We start from the raw sequence: 17,557 nt of genomic DNA on the forward strand, positions 1-17,557 counted from the left end.
GAGACAGGACACAAAATAACACTTTATTTACATAACCAATCACGGCGCTGCAAAGGTGGAGCTTCCTCGCTCCCTCTGCTTGTGTGGGTGTGTGTGTGTGTGTGCAGGAGTGTGTGTTTTAAGTCAGACATGGCTGAGATGGTTGATTTCTCTAAATAAATGCGCGTTTCATCCTGTTCATTTTAGCCAAGAACGAAAATCAATAAAAAAAAAAAACTAAAAAAAAAACCATCTTAACAATCCGGGAACCTTCCTGTAACGTCCCTGTAGGGAGCCGCGGCTCGGCCACAGTCACTTCATTTTGACTTGATTGTATTTTTAATATTTTTTTACTTCTTCAGTGTCGTCAGGACAAATCACCGCAGGCTGACTGTTTGCGCGCTCGCACCTGCGTAACGCCGCAAATGTATTCACTTTGGTGCCGTTTTTTTCTTTTTTAACGGGGTCCGACAGCAGAGTGCAAATAAGAAAAAGCAAAACACGCAAGGGTCTTTGCCACCAATACCCCCTCCCTCCCTCCCTGCAGAATGTGACCGTACATGGAGTTTACGTGCACGCCGCGCGCTGATGCCGCTCAAGTCCATCACAGGTGATAAAACAGCAATCGCGATTCTTTTTCATTTCAACCTTCAAAATCTGATTTCCACCCAAATTTGGGGTCAAATGTTTTACCAAGGGCGCTTGGGAAGTTTTTCCAAAACCTTAACAGATTTATTCCTAAATGATCTGAAAGCATGATGAAGCAAAGAATTCCCTTGAGGTGAATTTATTGATACTCCATTGATACTTTGTGTTTGTTTTTTTTTACCCCCCCCTTGGCTCCGTACTTGGCTAATCTTTTTAAAGCAGAAAGCAGTGTTCTTCGCGAAATGTATATGCCCACACGGACACTTTTTGCAGCGTAGATACAAGCCGAACATCCCCAAACCTTTTGCAGTCGCGGCCAATTACAATAATGAAGAATATGTAGAAAAGCCTCCCCGCCCCAACTCCCCGCATCCCTGCCTTTTTCCGCAAATTAAACGCAGTGGAAATAGACATAAACATGAAAATAATCCTTACATGATTGCGGCCGGCGTTGGTGAAGTTTCTCCCTCCAGTTTACGCGCATTCACGGGAGAAAGACTAGGAAATTAAAAAAAAAAAAAAAAAAAACAAGATTAAAAGCACAGAGACACTGTCGCCTGTTCTTTGCTCCGCGTTGAAGCCCGACATAGTTGGTTTCACTCAAAAAGAGAAGAGATGGCGAAAGGGAGAGGAGAGTGAGGGAAAGAAAAGGGGAGGAAGGGAAGGGGGGAGAGAAAGCAGAAGGGAGAGGGAGGGAGAGAAAAAAAAAACTTCAACCCAGAAGATGCTCACGTTTGGCTCTCCTCAATTATCCCCTCCCGTGAAGATAGGTGGCGTGCGTTTCAGGGGGCTTCTCCTCTGTGTTACACGGCAAAGAAAAGGAGGTGGAAAGAAAAAAATGTCATTAGAAGAGGCGTAACACGTCAGTCCCTACCCAGGTTTGTTTCCTGGAGTGGGTGTAAGACATCAGTTGTAAACCTGCCCTAGCAGGAATAGCGGTCCCTCCCTCCTCCCAACTATTTCTAAGGCTTTATTTCTAAGTCTTTATTATCACCGGTGGAAAAGGATCCGCTCACCGACGCGCTCCGGTATCATCCCTCCTCGCAACTCCTATCCGCAAGACCCCTCTTTACACCGCCTAAAAAAAGCAGGTATGTGCGTCTTTACTTTTTTTTTTTTTTTTTTTTGTATTATTATTTTTAGCCTCTTTTTTTTCCCGGAGAATTATTGGATTTTAAAACTTCCGTGCGCCAGCGTCAGAGTTGGATCAACTTTGTCTTACCTGCACAGGTGGAGATAGGTGCGTTTGTTGCAATGCCTCTTTTCCCCCCTTTTTTTGTAAAAGAAACCAAAAAAAAAAAACCTCCGTGAAGTAGAGGCGACCTGTCGGGCTCTGACAGCCGGGGATAGGAGCTTGCTTTTCCGGGCGTTTGCTGCCACACGACAACGCTGTCGTTTGGAGAGAACATCCCGATCTCCCTCTGAGTCCTTGTTCAGCTTGTTTTAAATCAGATCCTGTCGTCCAGCTGAAGCGGCCGCAACGAGCAAAGAGCCCCAGTCAGTATTCACTTATTCTACTAAGTGTATCTGCGCTGATAAATAAGCAAGCGGACCGAGCGATTTGCGTCTTATCGCTTTTGTTTTATGCGCCATTTGTGCCTTAAAGATTTGCCTCTTAGTCCGGAGTCATTTGGCATATTTGAGCAATTATTCAGCATCTGTTATTTATCAGCTGTTTACAAGAGAGCTCGGATTCAGTTTATTAAACCTTGAAGTGCTATTTTCTCAGGCGTACCCAAGTGTTTATTGAAGTTATATGACTTTTAATCAGACCACACAGTGGAGGCTCACTCCAAGCTGGGGCTTATTCGAGCTTTGGTCGTCCATATAAGCTCCGGATCTGGCCCCTAAAAAAAATTGACAGGAATTTGATTTATTAACCTGTTTCGCGTTCAGTGCCAAATCAGGACCGAAAGCGCAAAACGTGAGCTTATCCTGCCAGACGGATAAAAACAAGTAAATTCATTTTCTTAATTGGGAAGGGGGGTGGGAAGAAAGCGGACCGAGAAACTTTTCTGAATGAAAGAGCGATAAATGATTTCGCTGCGTCCCTTAAAAGAATGGTGCTTTTGCTAATAGGAGAAATGCCCCTTTCCTCCTCCTGCTGTTAAAGGCTGAGTGCCGATCAGATGAAAATCAAAATTAGATGGACACGGATCCCCTCAGTGCTCAGTCTCATACTTTCACCAACGGCTCTTCTTTCCCTCGATCCAAGTCCCGTTTTCTCGTCTGCGTTCCGGAGAAAGTGGATCTCCCCTCTCTAATACTGTTGCCGCTGTCTGTGTGTGTGTGTGTTTCCCGTCAGATATCAAGCTGAAATCAAGGAATCGAGTCCATGCGAGCTGCCATCTGATCCCCACACACACTTATCAATGAAGCAAGAGATCATGGCGGATGGCCCCAGGTGTAAGAGGCGAAAACAAGCCAACCCGAGACGGAAAAACGGTAAGAAAATCACGGGGGGACACGCACCAGGCGGTCGGAGGGGGGTTATCTTTGGACTGGAGCCTGCTTTGATGGATTCCACAGCGGCTCAGGGGTGTGAGAGAGTCCGCGGCTGGTGCGCTTAGCTGTCTTCCCCTTTTTACGCAGGGATAAAGGCACCGTTATCCGGGGGAGCGTGCGCGCAAGGCGTCCCTGTTGCGCTCGAGGCTTTGGAATATTAGAAAATAGCGGTTTGAAAATCTGTGTTTTCGGGGGTGGGTTAGTTGAGAAGTTGTGGATGTTGGAAAGTTGCTGCTTTCACACCGGGACCAAACCCGCCATGGGGGGACTTTGTGGCGGTCACTCAGACCGTCGCTGGCCGGAGCAGCTCGAAGGGGAAAAAAAAAAAAAAGTACAATCTTGTGACTTTAGCTAAGCATTGAGGCACGCGCTGTTTTTTACCCCTTCAAACATGCATGTACATCTCCTTTGTAGAGCTCATTTCCATACGGTTTAACCCCACATTGTCGCTGTTTTCCTGGCTAAAATAATTCACAGGAGGTGGCACTTTGGTTCAGTTTTTAAACCTGTGCTTTTTTTTTGTTTGTTTTTTTTATTTACCCTTGTCACTAAGTTTACTGTAGTGGAGGCACCATAAATAAATAGAATGACATGTCCGATAAATGCTGGACATTAATTGGGTCTGGACTGGGGCGCTGGAGGTGGGGATTTGTTGCTTTTCTTTCTCCGTTTGACTGCACTCTTCCCCACAAGAGGCAAATCTGCAGTGACATTTCCTGGCCCCGTTATTCCTGATCATCCCATATAGGCTCCAAACACTGGCGAAGTGAAGGAGTGTGTGTGTGTGTGAGAGAGAGAGAGAGAGAGAGGGAGAAAGAGAGAGAGAGTGTGTGTTAAACATCGAGGCTTTTATTTGCTTTTCCCCCTCTACAGTTTTTTAATCTCTGCCCCCACAGGTTATTTATCTAGATCAGATTTCATTTATTGATTTCACACAATCAATAGCAGACAAGCATTTTGTTCCACGCTAAATAGCACAAGAGAAGAAACAGCACTGTGTGGAGGTGCAGATTTCCTATCTGTGTATGTAAATGCCTCTGCTGGGTTTCAAGGAAAAATAGAATAATGGGACACATTCAGAGACATGGCAACCTGTTTAGCTGTGGCCACCTGTTTTCGAGAAAAGGGAGTGAGGAGCAGAAGAGCAGACTTGGCTTTTTGCATCAAAATGATGAAATAATATCAGCAAAGCAAATATATTTTTCACACCTTTAAACCTGACAAGAGGCGTCAGAGTGTGTAAAGAATATTTTTATCTCCCACTGCACTGTGGACTCTCTTTAAATCAACAGAAATGTGCATTTTAAAAGAAAAGAAACGCTTGTTCTTTTTTTTTTTCGTCCATGACAACAAGCTTGTCTGATGACCCCCCACCACCACCCTTACCCCTCTCTCTCTTCCTCCTCCTCCTTCTCCTCCTCACCCCCCACCCAATCCTCCCCCCCTCTGGGAATGCAGAGGCTTATTGAGGCTTGGCCACTCTCCCCTCTCCCTGCCTGTGTCTCTGTCCTCTTCCTGCCTGGCTCGGTGGAGGGATGGCAGGGCGAGGCGTGTGACGGCCGGCACGACCAATTCCACCTAAAAATGCTCGCAGAAACGCAGAGGGGATTTAGTCCTCCCCCCCCCCCCCCCCCCCTCTTTTCTTCAGCATCTGCAAGTCGGAATCGCTCCGAGTCTGCGTTTCCTCCTCTAACTAACAAATCGAATGAATCGACACAAATGTGATATAAGTGCAATTACAGCTAATTTCACTAAATGGCTTTTGGAAATAGTGGTGTGCAAGCCGGCATATTTTGATATAAATTACAATTTCTGTGCCTTCTGTCTTTATATTTATTTGAAAATCTGCAAAAAAAAATGTTTCCCATCTGCTCAGACTTGCTATATTTGAATCAAACATAGTTCCAATTTTAATGCACCCTCACAGATGTGAAAACAAGAATTGTTTCTTTCTTTTCCTTTTTTTTTTTAAATAGATGGATAGATGGATTTTGGCATTTGTTCCAATTAGTATTAATGAGACATTTGCTCTCTAAGTTGTCCAACCAATGACATTCTCCTCCAGATGACTGTTGGCCTTCAGGGTTGGAGGTGCTACAGTGGCTTTACTCACTTGCTGCCCACTCTGTCATGTGGTATTTAACCACAGTTCATGACTTATCCAAACCTCCTGCATGCCACTGTTAAGTCTTAGAGCAGAGACGGAGAATTGCATTTTAGTATCATCGCCCTGCTCCCCGCTGCTGAGCCGCAACAACAGCAGAGAGAAAAAACAAAAGCAAGCCCTTTTCCTTTCCCGGTGTGAAACTTGATCTCAGCAGCGTGAAGTGTTTGAGAGTTTGGCCCTGCCAGGTGTTGCTTGTCACATCCAGCTGTGAGCGACCAACAGTAACACACACCTGTCCCTATTTTCTTCTGATTCAACCGGCATAAAAAAAAAAAAACAAGACGGCCCCTGTTGTTGTTGTTTTTTTGTTTTGTTTTTATGAAACGCAGCATCACAAATTTCATTCGAAATGTGGCTGCTTTTGTTTGAGAAGACGAGCAGAGAGGAGATGCAGATGTTGCATTATTTTCTTTTTTCTCACGCTTTAGATTTTTCTCCCCTTTCCCCACATGACTCTTTAGTGTCGGGACATACCCTCGGAAATATGCTGATTACATAATCTGAAGCAGCAGAAGGAGAATATGCAGAAAGGCCAATCTCCGTCTCTGTGGCTGCTGGAGTTTGGTACAATCGGCTGAATGGTGGATATGAGGCTATCGCAGATTAAGGTGGAGGAAAATGGGAGAAAGAGTGTGTTTGTGTGTGTGTGTGTGTGTGTGTGTGTGTCTGGGGGGGGGGCTTTCTTTCAGACCCAGACAATACCAGATTTCTGCCAATCTAAACAATTTGTCCATCTCTATTATTCCTCTGCCTTTTTAAAGTTTGCAGCTCCCGCTGGAAAGAATTGGGGGGGGGGGGGTTAGGCAAGGTGCTCTCCTTCTTTTCTCACCCTCCTCCTCCTTTTCCTCCCTCCTCCTTCTTTTCCCAGATTTTCCCTCCCCAAGGTAGGGGCAGTTTTTTTTTTTTTTTTTTTAGCCATCGTAACTGAGCAAGAGGGAGGGAAGTGGGGGTTAAGAAGAGAAAAAAAATCAGGGAGGAGGAGGGCAGGTTTCGCAGGGCGCTCGCGGACAATTGATTGTCAGTGGTAATGTGTTTCATTTACATGTTTATACCGTCAATAATGGCGGGGGGTTGTCCGCCGTACCATTCACTGCTGCCATTCCCATACGGGTTGGAGATTGTGTGGAGCAGACACCTCGCACTCCTCGTGGCTTTTGCTTCTTTTCTTCTTTTTTTTTTTCCTGCCGGAAGAAGCAGAGAAAAGTGTTGTGCGGTGCTTTCCAGCTGAGGGAAATAAAGATTATTTTGTTAAAGCGGGTGAAATAATCACAGCCACATATCAGACTGATGTAAGCTCGTGGTGGAGTCAAACAAGATGCATCCCAATTATGCACGTGCAAAAGACGGATGCAGGCTTGGGGTGAGGGATATTGTCACAACTTGCACCTTAGCGGGCTGCACGAGGCCTTATTTTTTTCTGCGTGCACGCTAGCTTTTTGCATCTTTTCCCTCCTCTCCATTAACTGTGGCTAAATATATCCGTCTGAAAAAGCATGAGTCAAGCGGGTATGGACGAGCACACAAAAACGATTGGACTTCCCCTATGAAATCATGTCAAGAGCAAAGGGAGCAATGTGCCCTTTGGGTAACAGTGTCGGTTTTGTGCTTAAGCATTTCGAGTTATTATACTCCACATGATTTTATTTTATTTTATTGTTTGTGTCACCGAGAGGCAGAGATGACTTGCGATAGGCTCGGCTTTTAAACTGATACGTTATTCAACAAAACCTCTAATATGTGCTTTCCACAAGGAATTAAATCAGGAATGTAGCACAGCAACAGCATTTCCACACACACACACACACACACACACACACGCCATTTTTTTCACGCTTTGATAAGGCAGATAAAAGCAAATAGCATGGCTTGTGGCTGTAAACCCCCAACACACACACTCACACAGGAAGAAAAAAAAAACAAAATCTAATGATCAACTCTGTCCTGGACACTGGACTGAAAACTTTCATCAACCCCCCCCCCAAAAAAAAACAGCCAAAAAACATTTTTGACACATTTTCTCCTTTTTTTATTATTATTATTCCTTTTTTTTTTTTTTTTTCTTCCTTCCTCGACCGCCCTGCTTGTGTGAAGATATTTTTGTGCCTGGCGGCCAGAGAACACACACTTGCAGAGGCACCGCGAGCCCGGACCCCTGACACCGCGGGTCTTTGGAATGCCTTAGGTACGATTTCACTTTCGCTCACATCAATGCTGACCTGAATGCCTTTCATATCTGATCCGCCGTGTCTCTCCTGGTAAACATCCCCCGGGGGGAGAACAAAGAAAGGAGCTCCTCTTCTTCTTCTCCTTCTCCTTCTCCTTCTTCTTCTTCTCCCTCTTAATCACAATTCAGCCCCTTTTGCCGCCAGCAGCAGGGATACACATTTGCATTCAGCATCAGAAAAGGGCCTGAGATGAAAAGGGGGGCGAATGAAAAAGGAGAGCAAGAGAGGAGAGGAGGGAAAAGGAGAAGAAGAAGAAGAAGAAGAAGAAGAAGAAGAAGAGGAAGAGAAACATAGAAGTAGAAAGAGGTGGGTGGGTGTTGGAGAGAAATAACTAGGGTGTTTGTGGTTGTTTGTTGGTTGTCCCCTGGTTACAAGCCTTTTATAGCCTCCCTACTCTAGCAGGGACTCGGGCCCCTCCTGACAGACAGATAGTGTTACGAGATGGCATGCCCACACTATTCGTGGCCACTCACACTTAAGGAGAAGAGAAAAAAAATAAAAAATCCCGGCTGCAACCGATTGGATTGTGCATAAAGGAGGAGATAAGAGTGAGGAGCAGGTGTCCTCGTGATGCGCGTTTTTTTTCCCCTTTGCAAGGTGCCTCCAAAAACTTCCCTCTCACTCCAGACATGAAAAAGATAACATTTTGTTCTCGTGTTTTTTTTTTGTTTTGTTTGTTTTGGGCATTTTTTTTTCTTTTTGCTTTTTTTCCTTTCTTTGTGATGAAAATGAGCATTTCCATTGAGAGAACCCCCCCCCCCGCCTCAAATGCAAACATACGTGACACAGTTTGCTTGATCAAAATGATTAGCGAGATATCTTCATCGCCTTCATTCCCAGGCAGGATATATGCAAATCTTAAGCAAAGATGGGGAACTGGGGGGGGGGGGGCTCAGCTCTTTAAATGGCATCATGTGATATGGATTCCAGTTTTCTTTCTTCTCTTTCTCTTTCTTTTCCTCACCCAGAACTTTTTTTTTTCTTCCCCTTTTTGGTTAAGAAGAGGGATTATCGGTACACCTTCCCTCCCTCCTCCTCCTGACCAAGCTGCGCAGGATTTAGGCAGATTTACTTCAGCAAACACCTTTGGACACTGGGGGGAGAGTAGGAGTCTGTTTGCAAAAGGGGCCTTTTGTTCAGAGGGGTTCTGGATAATGCCTTACCAGGCAGCCATGATATTAACCCATGCTTTGGAGAGATGGGGTGGAGGTGCTGGTGTTTAGGGAGGTGTCGGGTAGGGGGGGGTTAACTCTTTGTGTGACGACATCTTCTTTTTTAGAACTGCCCGATTGTCTGTGCTCTGGTCAAATTCCTTTCGTTTTGTTTTTTGATTTGTACGTATCAGTTTGGAAATGCACAACCACAGAAGGTGCACTTTGTTTAGGGTGATGCACACTCACGCAGCAACTGCCAAGAAGGATGAAAGCAAGAGCAGTGGCTGGGATCCGTTGCCTGACTAACACAGAGGCATGAATCAGCCAATAGTGAGCCAACGCTGACTTCCCTTTATGTCTCAACCGCAATAATGATGTTTTGTCCAAAACAGAGTGGTGACACGGGCGTTCCCTGCATGCTTTTGGCCTTAATCTTTTGCATTTTGTTTATGCATCTTAAGTGGGGAGGCATTGTGGTGTGTAAGCAGTGCAGAAGTCCCAGTTTTTTTGCTGCCTGAACAGCTGAACTGTTGCTGAACTTGTGCGTCGTCCCCGCAAGGAATTGCCCCAGAAGTATCAGGTTCGGCTCGTCGGTGAAATTGTGCCCGATTGGGTGCAGCGTGTGACAGTCGAAGATGAGTGTCGTTTGCTCGGACAACTCAGGATGGTGTGAAAGAAGCAGAGATGGAGAGTGATGGAGCAAAGGTGGCAGACTTAAAGGTGTTTCTGGCAGCAGCGTTCTGCCTGTCGAGCTCACCTCCCTCCATCCTCTCTTGTTTTCCTCCTCAGGATTTGACAGGTTGTATCAACCCCCCCCCCCTTTTGCACTGACGTGCGCCTGCTCTGTGACACTGTGTAAAGTTGTAATACAGTCAGATGTCTTTCTCCTGCTTCCCTGACTTTATTTCATGCCTTCTTGCTTGTTTTCTCTCAACGTCTTCCCCCCCTCATCCCTTTGTTTTCTCTTTTCACTCCTTGTGATTTTGGCAAAATAGGCAAACACAGAAATTGAAACTTCAGTGGTCCGGCAAATAATTGCATGCATTTGGACTTTTCATTTTACGTGTGTGCACTCTTTACCCTAAGCCGGCATGTTTTATGCACTGCGTGGGAGGTAGGATGCGTTCCTTGAAAATATCATGCCTCATTTGAGTCTTTCTCAAGTGAAAATGCAAAGTCTTTATTTGGCCTCTCCGTTCCGTCTCGTCCTGCTGTTTGCACTTATTCAGTTGCGGCGCCGCGTCTCGGCTGTGATTTTCGACATTTTCCACGAGTCGACTTTTCCCATTTGCGAGGGAGTCTGGGCGCGACAGGCGACAGGTTGCTGAGCAGGTGTAAACTAACATTCAGATTTCATAATTAAATGGCGGTGACTGGAGGGAGGGGGTGGGGAGAGGAACTTTAAAAACACCTTCGTTTTCCTAACAATGGCACATGTGTGCGTGCTCTTGACTGGATGCAGAAAAGGAGTTTGGATGGCAGCTGTTCCGTGAAACTAAATGCTTATAATTACCTCTTTCAGGGTGCAGATTCTCTCTTTAACGTGGGTTTTATTTCTGTGATTCATCCACGTTTAGTTTGGATCGCATTTGTTAAAACATCACTTTTTTTCTTTTCCCCCTGTAGAAACTGCCTGTGATTTGTCATCATCTCCGCAGTTGGGGAGTGACCTGTCAAATCTGTCTTTTTAACAAGCAAGATTGTGTCTTGATAGAGCAACAAAGGATCAAATGTAGATGAAATCAAAAGAACAAACACATCGCAGCTGGTTCAAGCATGTGTGTGAATACTTTCCTGCTCTGCGAGTTGTGTGCGTGCGTGTGTGTGTTATGTGGAGCTTCACAAGTTTTCTAAGGAAACCGAAGGGAAAGAAAAAGAAAAAAAAAAACACCTCAGTTAGGTCATTAAAATAATTTTTTCCTCGTTTTTTTTTTCCTCCTCTGTGTGGCAGCTGCTTCAGAGATGACACCTTTGTGCAAACAAGTGTTGAAAGCAGCCTCCAGTTTTCTGCTCTGATGTCGGCGCTGCTGCCCTGCGAGCGCACGCGCACGCGCGTTTTGGGAAATGCACACACTCTTTGATGTATGTTTGATTGTCGGGTGGAGGAGCTCTTCTGGCAAGGTCAGGGCCGCGCGAAACAATCAATAACAGATCGGCAGATTAAGGCTTGGTGACATCTGGAAATCTAGGCCTTCCTCCACACAGGACTCACACACCATCCTACCTTTAATTCAGGATAATAGAACATGCCTTTTGATCAGTGCTCACTTTCTTACAGTTGTTCATTATTCAGGAGGTGTCCTGCTTCTCCACCACCTAAGTGCGCCCCTCTTTTTTCCTTTTTTTTTTTTCTAACGAGAACTTGTCTGCTTTTCTTTGTGCTCCACTTTCCCCCCGTCTTGCGAGGAAGTAAATTCAGATGTGTTATCTCGATTTAATTGCAGCCGATTGCCAAGTGAGATTAGGACAAAATTAGGTCATTTTGTGGTTGCACAAATTTCACTCACTTCCACGCTTTCATCTCGCCGTTGATCAAGCACCTTCTTAACCGGAGGCTGCAGCTGAAAGAGGAAATGGTCAGGAACTGCTTGTTATTCGGACTTACATTTAACCTTTGGCAAGAGTGAGTCAAGGGGAGCTGAAACATCTTCCCCTTTAAATGTCACGTGCGGTGCAGTCAGTGGACATGCGTAGCCACGTCGACCCTGCTCAAGACTCTGAGAGGTGAATTCACGTGTTAATGGGTTCTGACTAGAGAGGAGCCCCCCCCCCTCTCCTGAACGCGTCATGTCCCGTCGCTGTCAGACGCGAATGTCAAACAAACACCTCCTCAGGTAGCGGGGGGATAATCACACCGACAGGCCTGTCCTCAGCCTTTCTGACATGCAGGACCGATGCGGTATCAGGCCTTACAGCGAGGGCTTTGGGTCGGTCAAGGTGGTCAAACAGGGGGATATAAGAGTGACAGTAAATTTAGCAGCTGGAGGTAGTAGCTTGACAGGGTCGAGTTGTCTGTGGTTGTGGGTGTAGTTTAAGGTGTGGCAAGGCAGGAGATTGGTTTGGATTTGGAAATGGCTCTGAGGCAAGATTTTTGGGTTGAGGTGATAAAAATTTAGGCTTGTGTGGCTTAATGAGACCCAACTTATGGCTGAGTTGGGTTTCGGCTGCTGCTCAAGCCCGATTGTCAGAGAGATGGGTGTTTCCTGACCTAGAAGGGTTGTAGGGAACAGAAGACTTGAGTTTCAAACTTGTGACTCTGTGAGTCTGACACACAGTGTGGTCTCTTGTTAGGTCACGGTTTTGTGACTTTAGAGCCCGGAGATGTTATTTTACATCAGTTTAACCCCTTTAGCGCTTCCTCACACACCTCTGCTTTCCTGTCTTGTTTTGTCAAACTTCAGATTCCATACCAGGAAAGTGTACTTTGCTATTGTTTGCCCAGCTGCTGTCCTCTCTGCCTCAAAATTTTCCTTTTTCTGAGTCCATTTCCCCTACCTCTACTTTCATCCATCCCACCAGCCTGCCAGCCAGTCATCTAACCAGTCAGCCCACTCTAATTACTTCTCCCCCACCCAAGGGAAGCTACTTCCTTATCGCCTAGCTGTCTTGCTCCGGCATTCCTGAGATAAATTCCCCACCACTTTGTTATTCTTACTACTTAGGGGTATTGGAATTAGCATGGCCATCAAAGCAGACCTTGTACTGTGCCTCTTTTCTCACACCCCTCCTTACAACCTTATCAGTGGTCATACATTACAGCCGGGCATGGGACGTGCCCACGGGCTGCAGAGGTGAATAACCGACAAAGGTATCGAGCCATGTGTCTGACATCAAAGGCTACAGATGATGAAGCGGTGCAAATGTGCGTCTTGCGGCGTTTCACTGTAGTCTGGCCCTTTTTTTTTTTTTTAGCTATTCAGGTACTTCAGGGCTGTGTGGTAAAGGATTCGTCAAATTGCGCTCCATGGACCAGGTAGCTGGTAGCGCCTGTGTCCTTTCAGATTCTGTGTTTGTATTCATGGGAAACAGCGTATTAAAGGGCTCCCTGCACAGCCAGAGAGCTGTCATTTACACACCCGGCGAGGCTCACAACCTTTTAAGCCCCTTCATACCTGTTAAAACCTCCACTTCTCGAGCAGTAAATAATCAGAGCTCCATTCATCCCTGCAAACCCCACTTTTTTGCAGATGTGTGAAGCCCTCACTTCCCTCTTTGCTTCCCTTTTCCACTCCCAGCTCTATGTTACTCATCACAGTTTATACTTTACCAGCAAGCAGACGCCGCCTTATAAACTGGCAATCACAGTATCCCTAATGTTATTACTTTTCATAATTAGTTACAGCAACACTCATTCGACGACTGGCGGAAAGGAGTATTCCTTAGTAATTAAGGTAATGAAATATTCATTTATGCTACCTTTTCAGCAGTCTCACAAATGAGCCAGCCATGCTTAATGTCCGCCCTGCCTCTGATTTTATTATGATGGCAGACTGGCACATCTGCAATTAGTACTCACACTGACAGTTAGGTGGTAAGCAGAGGGAGGTGAGGTGGAGCAGCGACGGGTGGGTGCATCCTGGTGCGAATACAAGCCCCCTCTGCCACCATCTTAGACCCCACCCTCTTCCCCCCCGAGCAGCCTCCACTCCACTAACCTTGTCTTTTTTCCCCTATTTTTTTTTTTTGTTACCTTTATATCCTCCTCCCCAACCGTCTCCTCCCCAACGGAGAGGTTACCTTTTCCCAACGGTGCAAAATCGACTTGACATAACTGTTCATCAGTTCCAGTCCCCCCCCTCCCTTCTGCCTCACCCCACGGTAGTTTGCATCAAATCAGGCCCAGTCAAGCTTCACGTGGAAATTGGCAGGCCAGAACCTGACAGTGGAAGAGAGAAAGAGGGAGGGAGGAGGCAAACCGCAGCAGGCGGGTCGTGGCGTTCGAAGCCTGAGCTTCAACCGAGACCATACGGTGAAGTTTCGGGGGGTTATCTGCCAAGCAGTCAACACGAAATCCACTCGAAAAGAAATGGAGAAGATCATGCATGATTTTTCTAAGCACTCTGGATCATATTAGTCGGAGCAGAGCTAAGACTTTAGATTTTGTTACCTGCCAACATGTGTGGATCCCTTGATCGTGTTTGCTGTTTGCAAGGCCAAGAATGCCCAAATTTTCTTTCACACTAAGCCTGACATGAGCACTTGGAGCTCAGCACAAATATATGTGTCGTTTTTAAGCTTTCTTCCACAAGAAAAATTGCCATGCATGTTAATGACCAGCTGGGGAGGGAAGTCAAAGGACCAAAAAACTGCTTTGATTTTTTTTTTGCATCTTTGAAAGGCTTTTTATTTTTAAGAGGCCATTGGATGATGGAAGAGGCGGAGCTACAAGCAAGCCTTTACGTGCATTTAGTTGCAGTCACACACACACATCTGCGCACACAAAGTCATACTCAAACATATGCCTATACCAGATTTTCATATTTGGACATACAAATAAACACTTCTAGCCAAGCCTTTCCGTGTCCCACACACACACACACGTGTTCGCACACTAATTGGCAGACTTGACAGGTCACAGCAGACGCAGATGTGCCGTTTTCTTTCTTTCTTTTTTTCATTCTCTTTTACCTCGCCGTGGTCCTCAGAGGGAAGCAGATAGGCACTTTGTGATGAAACTTTTAGTGAATCTGGCTGCTCCAGTTCTGTCGCCACCACGTCACAAAGCTCAAAACTCCTCGGCCCCCTCAACCCCCTCCCCACAGCTGCTATATATTCTTATTAAGGTTGAGTGGGAGAGTTGAGTGTTAGTTAGTTTTTATTCATTTCTTATCCCTCCTGATTGTACGCGAGTTGATATTTCAGCCGTCTCTGCTCTTTTCTTGATTTTTACATCTCTTTTTCCCCCTCCTGTCACACCTTTTCTCTGCTTGCATCATCTGCCTTCCCTCTTTTTACTTTCTTTCCCCCCATCTTCTATCCGAATCTGTCACCCCAACCTTATATTTTCTCATCCTATTCCTTCTCACTCTCCCCATTCCTTCCTGTCCTCAGCTTTGCATGTGCTCTGACGGGCTGATGGCTGTTTCGACAGGGCAGCATTGAGGTAAAAATGGTGTGACGGCAGAGTTTTGTTAAGCCGAGAACAAAGGCTCGGAGATGCCGGGCCAAGCCATTGTCCCGCACCCGTATTGGCCTTGCCACCGTTTTGCAGGATTTAATGCTCTGTTTACCTCCAGCCTGTCGCCACTAACACTCAAAGAGGAGCTTCTTCCTTCTAGATGCACCTCAGGGTGATATAAGAGAACATAGAAGAGTTAATCAAAGGGAGGGGGGTACTTTCAGTGTCATCGAGTGGGTGCATCTGTAAATAAAATGTCAACTCAAAGCTTTAATTTCCTATTAGAGACCTTTTTAAAATGACAACAAGGAAAAGCATTGGTTCGGGTGATTGTGTTGACCAGAAAAAGTCCTTTCAGTGAGCGTCACTGTTACCGGGCGAGAGATGTGAAACGTGTGTGTGTGTGTAACACAGAAGCAGAGGGAAGAGCGGGTGTTTGTGTGTGAGTCTGGGCCGTTGGAGTTCTCCTGCATGCTCTTTGGGCAAACTGAAAGCAGTGCTCAGTGGGATTAGAGAATGAGTGCTGCTGGGGGTGGCGGAGGACTGAGGGACAGAACACAGGAGGATTCTGGGAGTTGTTTTTCTGCCTTAGAGCAGGCCTTTTGCAGCACTGTCCACAAAGTGAAAACACTGATTATTTGTACTGTTATATTGCATATGTATGAAAAATCTTCATGCTTATGTCAGGTTAAGCTCCTAGAAGTCTCATTTAAGAGTTGATTACGCAAATCAAGACACTCAAATGCAAAGCTAATGCTAGGTCTGGTGTACAGCCCATGAACGTGGCAGCATTTTGGCGGAACTCCGTTTCTATGTTGTTCTTGTCTTGTTTTTGTTTTTTTACAACTCTTACATTAAAATGAAAGCAAAGTTTCAGAGAACAAGGAGCAATAAACACAGTCGAAAGCGCCTCATCGAACGCAATGATATTTTCACGAGCGCATAAAGATTATGAGTCCATTCCAGTAGCACCCATCTGTGCTTTCATTTGCGGCTATATGCTCAGTAGTTAAAGTGGAGGCTGAGCAAAGACAGGAGATGACTTTCATGTGGTTTAATAGTTTGTTAAGGTCAAACGACATGTGCGGAGTGCAATCCCCCCCCAACGGCGAACCTTCAAACTTCAGCATGACTGACAACCGAGGAGGCTGAAGACGAAAAGAAAGCACTTCCTGCCAAATCCTCTGCATGCTGCTCTGACGATTAACGGGTTAACGAAATGAAACAATTTGTCAGAAGGCAAACTCAGTTTATCCAAACCCTTTCTGCTGATGATTTTCCTTTTTTTTTTTTCCCTCCTGCAAAACAATTACAAAATTACAGTAGATAAAAACTGAACGGCGCCAGTATTTATGCAATCAACATAACGAAGAAACAAAACAATTTAATGTGGAAAAATCATCATTCATCTGCATTATAATTGCTTCTCTTTCACATCTACGGGGATGGTTAATTAAAATTGTGATTAAATGCGCCTGCACTGCCTAAGATGTCTTCCCCCTAAACAGGTGCTACAGAATTTAAAAGTAAAGAGAGAAAGCTAATTAGCATTGGAAATTGAGAAATTGCCTGCAAGAATCGGTGTTAATTTCACTCACTGATGAGGTAATTTATAAAGGGAGAGTCTGTGCAAGACGAGAGATTGCAATGCCAACCCCCCCTTCCCCCGCATCCCTGCTCTCCCAGCATGCAGGTGAAGCTGTTTGCAAAATATTGAAGCTATTTGATATTCTGCCTTAGTTAGCGGCACTTTTGGAGTTCATTCTGAGCACCCGAGACTAAATAGTAACACGTGAGGGTATCCCATGTAAACACACACACCTTATTCCTTCCTTCTTAGGTAAAAAGCATTCAGGAAAATCATTCGTGTTGGACGTGGGGTGGGGGGAAGACAGCCAACGGTGGTTGTAAACTTTTCAGTTTAGGTTGAAGTACTGCAAATTGTGGTGGATTTTTTTTCTTTTCGGAGTGGAATCTGTCCATCAAGACGCTGGCCGCTGTGCCGTGTCCTCCTCAGAGTTTCCAGAAACTTCTGATACTGCTGATCTCCATTTCCCCCCCCTAGTAATTACCTGTCATTGTCCATCATTATGGTTGGCCATGGAGAAATGTCAGGCCTGGAACAAGACAGAGCCAAACTGTTCCATCATGTTCAGAACTTGGCCGCAACTGGGTCACAGCTCTTTCTCTGAACTCCCTGTTGGCCTGTCTATCTAATTTATCTGTCTGTTATTAAAGTACATCACAGCTTGCTTATATTTAGATGCTTCTTCTTTGATTTAGTCACTCCAAAAGGCACATTATGTGGAACAGAAAAGAAAACAAGCACCGATTTTTGGAACAACCTGACTTGAGATGACGCTGGCACCAGCAGCCAAAGTTTCCCCAGAAAATGGAACCGGGGGGGGGGGGGGGGGGGGGGCTGGACAGGTGGGAGGAAGAGGGGGCGAGCTAGCAGGGCGTAGATCATTAGGCTTCCACGGCGGTGAAGCTGAAGCATCAGCCAGCACAAGGTTAAAAGGAAAAGCCAATTTGCTGAGACATACTCTGTCGACCTTTCATCATAACTGGGGCCTTTTTCTTTTAGATTAAGTCCAGTGAGCAGAACTCAGCCGCCTGTCAGCCCGTTAAGCCCCCCCCCCCACCCCCCCCCCCCCACCCACCCACCTCCTCCTCCTCCTCTTCACTTTTTAACAATCACCTCAAAGCTCCAGGAACTTTCTACAGCTGCTATGTGACAAATCTTGTACTCCACACCCCT

At 45.7% G+C, this 17,557-nt stretch overlaps 1 protein-coding gene across 3 annotated transcripts in view; it reads left to right on the forward strand.

The window, feature by feature from the left end:
- The first annotated feature begins 1,358 nt into the window (after nt 1–1,358).
- zeb2b (zinc finger E-box binding homeobox 2b) overlaps nt 1,359–17,557 on the forward strand; it is an 80,906-nt gene continuing 64,707 nt past the window's right edge. Inside the window, exons 1-2 of one of the 3 annotated variants that reach the window (XM_075477643.1) lie at nt 1,359–1,718; nt 2,933–3,072. In XM_075477643.1, the coding sequence (XP_075333758.1) occupies nt 3,000–3,072 (73 nt within the window). In that variant the 5' untranslated portion in view covers nt 1,359–1,718; nt 2,933–2,999. Of the gene's footprint in view, nt 1,719–2,058; nt 2,125–2,932; nt 3,073–17,557 lie in introns of those variants that run through there. The other 2 variants (XM_075477645.1, XM_075477644.1) reach the window with 2 other exon arrangements.

The sequence above is a fragment of the Odontesthes bonariensis genome, chromosome 11 (genome assembly GCF_027942865.1).
Source record: "Odontesthes bonariensis isolate fOdoBon6 chromosome 11, fOdoBon6.hap1, whole genome shotgun sequence".
Lineage (NCBI taxonomy): Eukaryota > Metazoa > Chordata > Actinopteri > Atheriniformes > Atherinopsidae > Odontesthes > Odontesthes bonariensis.